The sequence below is a fragment of the Nothobranchius furzeri genome, chromosome 8 (assembly GCF_043380555.1).
Source record: "Nothobranchius furzeri strain GRZ-AD chromosome 8, NfurGRZ-RIMD1, whole genome shotgun sequence".
Classification (NCBI taxonomy): domain Eukaryota; kingdom Metazoa; phylum Chordata; class Actinopteri; order Cyprinodontiformes; family Nothobranchiidae; genus Nothobranchius; species Nothobranchius furzeri.
This window is the reverse complement of record NC_091748.1, coordinates 57901547-57909046: the sequence shown is the minus strand read 5'-3', so window position 1 is coordinate 57909046 and position 7500 is coordinate 57901547. Positions and strand designations below refer to the sequence as shown.

At 45.6% G+C, this 7500-nt stretch overlaps 1 protein-coding gene across 1 annotated transcript; it reads right to left on the bottom strand.

Annotated features, from left to right (window-relative positions):
* Positions 1-483: 483 nt before the first annotated feature.
* use1 (unconventional SNARE in the ER 1 homolog (S. cerevisiae)) lies at positions 484-5375 on the bottom strand. Its single transcript, XM_015971284.3, has 7 exons — positions 5221-5375; positions 2131-2180; positions 1868-1946; positions 1523-1675; positions 1403-1440; positions 1149-1311; positions 484-803 (listed from the first exon to the last, which is right to left on the bottom strand). Exons 1-7 carry the CDS (start codon positions 5317-5319, stop codon positions 621-623), a joined length of 765 nt encoding a protein of 254 aa, XP_015826770.3. The 5' UTR covers positions 5320-5375; the 3' UTR covers positions 484-620.
* Positions 5376-7500: the final 2125 nt, after the last annotated feature.

Sequence of the window (7500 nt, the reverse complement as noted above, 5' to 3'; positions counted from 1 at the left end):
CACACACACACACACACACACACACACACACACACACACACACACACACACACACACACACACACACACACACACACACACACACACACACACACACACACACACACACACACACACACACACACACACACACACACACACCATTAGATCCATAAACCTCCCATTTAACGTGCATCATTACAAGTCAACAGTTAGTGTGATGAGCGGAGCTATGATTATAGTAAAATGAGGAGATGCAGCTTAAGGATGAAACTCCTCCCATGTTTAGAAGATGCTTTAGACAGGAAGGAGTTATCTGATGGTGGCTGGTTCAACAACGCTCCAAGCGACAAACAGTGGAAAGAACTAACTTCAGAGCTCACGCACTGATGAGGGATTAAACTAATTAAGGCTAACTTCCTGTTTGTGCATTTTGACTTGTTCCCGACTCCCCCCTTCAAGTAGCTCTTCATCTCACTTCATGCCCCGTTGTGTTAAGGAAAAAAAAAACAACAGCTGTTTCAAAGGAGTAAGAAGAGGGCTTCCAGCTTCTTCTGGTTTCGAATCGGATCTCTTAGGACTACACAGTTAGTTGTTGCTCTTGTAAACGCAACATAAGAGTTCAACATTGTGTTCAGTCATCATCTGAGCCTGGGGAAGATTCGGATGAAGAGGATCATGCTGATGAAAGTGAAGGAGACCAGGATGAGCATCAGCCACAGCAGCCAGTTTACGGACTTCTTGGTGTGCTGCTCCAGGCGCTCGGACTCGTTCCTCAGCTTCTCAAAGTTCATGTCCGCCTGACGCATGGACTGGGTCAGAGTCTGGGAGGAGAAAGGGAATATTAGGGGAAATAAACTCTGTCCAGAAGCTGTAATGAGTACAGTTGTCTCATACTGCCCCTTGTGGTCAGAGTCAACAAAACTAACTGGTGCCAAAAGAAAAGGGTTTGAGAATCTAATCATAAACATTGTTTTTTGTTAATTAGCATAAAAAGGTTTATATTTATTTACCTACATCACCCAGATATGTGCTGCTAAAAGTCACAAATTTAGTAAAATTTCTGTCTTTCCACAGAAAATCACAGCATCATTCATTCAAATGAACCTGCCGATGATGATCTGTTTTACGTTTTAGTTCAGCAGCCTTCCTGTAGAGCAGAAAGCTACCTGGTTGTCCTGTTTGATGATGTTTTGTGCTGCCAGAGTGTTGTTCTTCAGGTTTCTGGCTAGGTTAATCATGTCCTCTGCCAGTTTCTCCTGCAAGTTGTGGTGGTGCTGCAGGATGGCATCCAGCTCAGCAGCAGACTGACGCTCATCCACAGGAAGACTCCTGCAGGGTTTTGAAGGATTTGAACAGTAAGACTTGTTTATTGGGGAACGAGAACAACACAGCGCAGTTATTTTCAGGTGTAAGATTTTACCTTCTGTTTCTCAGCTCTGAATCTTTGCTAGAAGGTTGCTGCAGGAACACAAAAATTAGCATGTTAGTAAAATGTTTTCTTTTTCTTTAAATATACGTATCCATCGAGTTGTGATCTCACCGTGCCAAGCAGCTCAGCCCTCATCTCTCCTGTACATCGAGCCTTGGACTGCATGTGAACTGTTTTGCTGGCAGGCATCCTCTCATTGGCTATTGTGGGCGTGCGGCCAGGGGTGAGGAACTGATTGGCTAGAGCCTTTTCTGTTGGTGACGGCTTAGGAAGAGCAGGAGGGGCAAAAGATCAGAAAACTATCCTAACTCAAAAAATAAATCTTAAAAAAAATAAAATAAAAAGAAGCTAATATTTATATTAGGGTTATTGATGGACTCCAATACATGAAATGGACAAAATTCCAGATTAAATGCATAGCATGAATATATAAAATAAACCAATCTGAAATCTCACTAGTTTTTCTGCCTCCAGGAGCCCTTTAAGAAAACCGACTTTTCTTGTGTATTCAGCCAGGACCTCTTGTGTTGGTTTGCTGTCAAGACACAAATCGAGTCTAAAGTAAAGCGATGCTAAAAACATCTGTAACGATTAGAACAACGGATATCATTCTATCAAATAACGGACCTTTTTGGGCAAGAAGTGTGATTAAACACTGGAGTTTAAAACTGTTCAAATAAGTTAAAGAGGTCATTAAATAATGGAAAATGTGGGATAACCTTTGGCTTTTCTTCAGAGCCACCAACATCTCCTCCAGGGCAGCAACATACTAGAGAAAATCAAACAATCAATCAGTGGTGCACATCTCTGTCAAAATATCTTTAGAAAAGAAAAAGTGAAGACATCAAACTAATACATTTAACAAAAAACACCATTTCTGTCTCAATTGTGGCATTGCTAAAAAGCATATATTTGTGTTTGTGTCCACATCTGCTCTAGAGCCTCTACCCAGCATGTTTAAGCTGTTTTTCTGCTCCAGCACACCTGATTCAGTGGTTGAATCAGCTGTTCGGCAACTCATCAGGCTCTGCAGAAGCCTGTTAATGACCTGCCAACTCAAATCAGGTGTGTTGGAACAGAGAAACGTCTAGAATATGCAGGATGGTGGCCCTCGGGGACCAAAGTTAAACACTACTTATTAAAAAAATTTAAACAAAATAATTTACTGTAGTTATAAATATACAAAGCATCCTGTTTAAAAGGTAATAAACACAATAACTGAAAAATGTTTACAGATATTGAAAGCTAAGATTGTCCTGAAAAAATATGACAATTTTATGCACATAGGAACTTTTGACATAATTACTGAAAGAATATATATAAAAATGACCAGGCAGACTTTAACAGGGACAGTGGTAGGAGACCATCTACCGAGGTTTTATTATTTTATTCGTCGTCGTCTTCCTCCGCTTATCCGGGTCTGGGTCGCGGGGGCAGCATCCCAACTAGGGAGCTCCAGACTGTCCTCTCCCCGGCCACCTCCACCAGCTCCTCCGGCAGGACCCCAAGGCATTCCCGGACCAGATTGGAGATGTAATCTCTCCAACGTGTCCTGGGTCGACCCGGGGGCATCCTGCCGGCAGGATATGCCCGAAACACCTCCCCAGGCAGGTGTCCAGGAGGCATCCTGACCAGATGCCCAAACCACCTCAACTGACTCCTTTCGATCCGGAGGAGCAGCGGTTCTACTCCGAGTTCCTCCCGCATGTCCGAGCTCCTCACCCTATCTCTAAGGCTGAGCCCGGCCACCCTACGGAGGAAACTCATTTCGGCCGCTTGTATTCGTGATCTCGTTCTTTCGGTCGTTACCCAAAGTTCATGACCATAGGTGAGGATTGGGACGTAGATCGACCGGTAAATCGAGAGCCTGGCTTTCTGGCTCAGCTCCCTCTTCACCACGACAGATCGGCTCAGCGTCCGCATCACTGCAGATGCCGAACCAATCCGCCTGTTGATCTCCCGATCCCTCCTACCCTCACTCGTGAACAAGACCCCGAGATACTTAAACTCCTCCACTTGAGGTAGGACCTCTCTCCCGACCCGGAGTTGGCAAGCCACCTTTTCTGGTCTAGAACTATGGTCTCAGATTTGGAGGCGCTGATCTTCATCCCAGCCACTTCACACTCGGCCGCGAACCTACCCAGCAAGAGCTGAAGGTCAGAGCTGGATGAAGCTAGGTGGACCACATCATCCGCAAAAGCAGAGACGAGATTCTCCTGCCACCAAACAACAAGGCCCACTCGGAGTCTATGTCCCCCACTGCTCTTGGGACGTGATCAAAGCTCTGCCGGAGGTGGGAGTTGAAGACCGTCTTGACAGGTTCTTCTGCCAGGCGTTCCCAGCAGACCATCACTATGCGTTTGGGTCTGCCAGGTCTACGCGGCATCTTCCCCTGCCATCTGATCCAACTCACCACCAGGTGGTGGTCATTTGACAGCTCCGCTCCTCTCTTCACTCGGGTGTCCAAAACATACGGCCGCAGGTCAGATGATACGACTACAAAATCTATCATCGACCTGTGACCTAGGCTGCCCTGGTACCAAGTGTACCGGTGGGCATCCTTATGTTTGAACATGGTGTTCGTTATGGCCAAACTGCGGCTTGCACAGAAGTTCAATAACAAAACACCACTCGAGTTCAGATCAGGCGGGCCGTTCCTCCCAATCACACCCCTCCAGGTCAAGCTGTCATTGCCCACGTGAGCATTGAAGTCCCCCAGCAGGACAATGGAGTCCCCTGATGGAGCACTATCTAGCACTCATCCCAGGGACTCCATAAAGGGTGGGTAATCTGAACTGATATTTGGCGCATAAGCACAAACAGTCAGGACGAGTTCCCCGACCCGAAGGCGCAAGGACGATACCCTCTGGTCCCCCGGGGTAAACCCCAACACACAGGCAGAGAGTCTTGGGGCTAACAAAAAGCCAACCCCAGCCCTCCGCCTCTCACCCGGAGCAACTCCAGCAAAGGAGAGTGTCCAACCCCTCTCAAGGACTTGGGTTCCAGAGCCAATGCTATGTGTCGAGGTGAGTCCGACTATATCTAGCCGGTACCGCTCAACCTCTGCCACAAGCTCCGGCTCCTTCCCCGCCAGCGAGGTGACGTTCCATGTCCCAAAAAACAATTTTGTTGTCAGGGGATCGGACCGCCAAGGCTCCCGCCTCGGCCTGCCACCCGATCCACACTGCACCGGACCCTTCATGTTCCTCCTGCGAGTGGTGGGTCCACAGTTGGATGAGCCCATGTATCGGGTTCGGGCTGGGCCCGGCCACCAGGCGCTCGCTCACGGGCCCCAACCCCAGGCCTGGCTCCAGGGTGGGACCCCAGTAACCCTCCGGGCCGGGTACTCCGACCCCTTGATAGTTCATCCATGAAAGATCCTGTGAACCGTTCTTTGTCTCACCCTTCACCTAAGACCAATTTGTCATGGGAGACCCTACCAGGGGCACAAAGTGCCCCAGACAACATAGCTCCTAGGATCATTAGGGCACTCAAACTTCTCCACCACGATAAGGTGACGGTTCAAGGAGGAGTTATTATTTTATTACAACAGAAATAAATTGTTTGATGGTTTTAGTTTTAGTATTTTGACATGAGGAAGTCAAATAAACAAGGAACATATTCATAGTTAATTTCTTGGCTCACTGTTCGATATTATATTTTTTTTTTCTGCTGATTAGAAATAATAAGAAATCGCGAGTCTGCTGTCTGACTACGTGGCTAACAGCTGCACCGCTAACAACAACAGAGCAGATAAAGGTCACACAGACATGTTTCATGTTAAAACAGTTCACTGGAGGCATTCCTACCTTCTCTAACCTCCATTCAGTCTCCCCACGCTTCTCCGAAGCCATGGATTCACATCGAGACAGCAATCTAATAAAATTTATCTCCAACCTAGAAGCCATGTTCACAGTGTCGCGGCAGTTTGACGTCAAACGACTGAAGCGAGGAGGCGGTGCCTCAACCTTCCACGCTGCAATATAAATATGTGAGACACGTCAATAATTATTATAATTTATAAATATAATTTGCAAAAGAAATCAGTATTAAATATTAGAAAAATTTGAGGAATTTTTAAAGAGCAAGTCACACCAAAATCAGCTTGTTTTTCTTACAACCTGTGTGTGTGTGTGTGTGTGTGTGTGTGTGTGTGTGTGTGTGTGTGTGTGTGTGTGTGTGTGTGTGTGTGTGTGTGTGGTCATTATGTTAGCATTTTGGTGCGTTTTTTAAGACGTTTCGTGTAATGCCACTAGACCGCCACAAGATTACCAGATTGTCCAGAAGAAGTATTTTTTAAATAAAAATTTTAACAAAACTTTTCTTTTTGAAAATAAGCTTTTAAACTGTGTTAGTTAACATCTGTGCACAACCCGAGGTAGATATATCTATCTAATTTTGAATGGCTGAAGGGACAGTGAATTATTGTTCGAGAGAGAGAGAGAGAGAGAGAGAGAGAGAGAGAGAGAGAGAGAGAGAGAGAGAGAGAGAGAGAGAGAGAGAGAGAGAGAGGTGTGTCCTCTTTTATCCCCATAGTAGCCACTGATGCAGAGGTATTCTTTGCAGCATGAGATGATGCATTGTCATGCATGAAGATGATTTTATCACAGCATGGTTTCATTTTTTTGTACCAGGGAAGAACGTGGTCAGTCAGAAACTCCACATACATGCAGAGGTCATCTTTACGCCTTTGGAGACCCTAAGGGGCCGAACAGCTCTCTTCCCATGATTCCAGCCCAAAACATGACTCCACCTCCTCCTTGCTGATGTCACAGCCTTGTTGGAAAACAGTGGCCGTTCAACAACCACCCACTACTCCATCCATTTGGGTCATCAAGGTTTGTACGACACTCATCAGTCACCATGACTGTTTGAAAATGTATTTCTCTGCCCAGTGCAGCCGTGTCTGCTTGTGAACATTAGTCAGCAGTGGTCGAAGAGGTTTATGCACAGATCTCAAGACTCTGGAGGACTCCAGATGCACCAGCAGCTTCAAATATCTTTTTGCTGCTGTAATGACCTTTTAGCAGCTGCTCTCTTGATCTGATACATGGATTTGACAGAAATCTTCCTCAATGTCCCTTTATCTGCACAAACTCATCTGTACTCTAAATCGGCCACAAATCTTTTCATAGTGCAATGATCTCACTTAAGTTTTCAGGAAATATCTGTTTTTATACTTTGTCCACAGCATCACACTATTTCACTCTTCTGGGAAGCAAAGATCCTTTTCCTTCCCCATATCGGTTGCCAACTATGGTCTGTCTAACATTGTGGAACATCCTTAAGTAGTTTGTAACTGTAATTGGCCACACCTGGTAAACTAATGATCACAGGTGTCTAAAATTGATTTCAGTTATCCAAAGAGCTCTTGGACACATTGCCATCCTGGAGTTTAACTGAAAACCAAAACAAAACTAGTCTTTGTCACACTGAACTTGGAACAGAGTCAACCAGCTCAGTGGCCTAGTGGTAGAGAGTCCGCCCTGAGACTGGGAGATCAGGGTTCGATTCCTGGTCGGGTCATACCAAAGACTTTGAAAAAATGGGACCCAATGCCTCCCTGCTTGACACTCAGCATTAAGGGGTTGGATTGGGGGGTTAAACCACCAAATGGTTCCCGAGCGCGGCTGTGTCTGCAGCTCACCGCTCCCCCAGGGGATGGGTCAAATGCGGAGAACAAATTTCGCACACACATCAGTGTGTGTGACAACTAATGGGACTTTAACTTTATAATGATAAAGAAACAAGACACTGCTTTGCAACTTTCTCTGTCCTAAATCAACCACCTCTGTGTGGGCAGAATCTTATCCTGATCGTGTTGTTTTGGCCCAAACTAATGATCTTCAGAACGCTCCTCTGTATGTTTTTTGTACATCTGATCATCACGCTTGAATCAAAACATTTATAAAACACACAGGAGCAGGTGTTCGAAGCATCATGTACTGTATTTCCACGTTAATACTAACAACCTTTACAGCTCTTGTCATTCAGTCCCAACACACACCGTTACACATCAGAACATCTTTCTCATAACCCACACAAACACCATTCAGCAGTCACAGAGAGACATTAGTATTACATTTCAT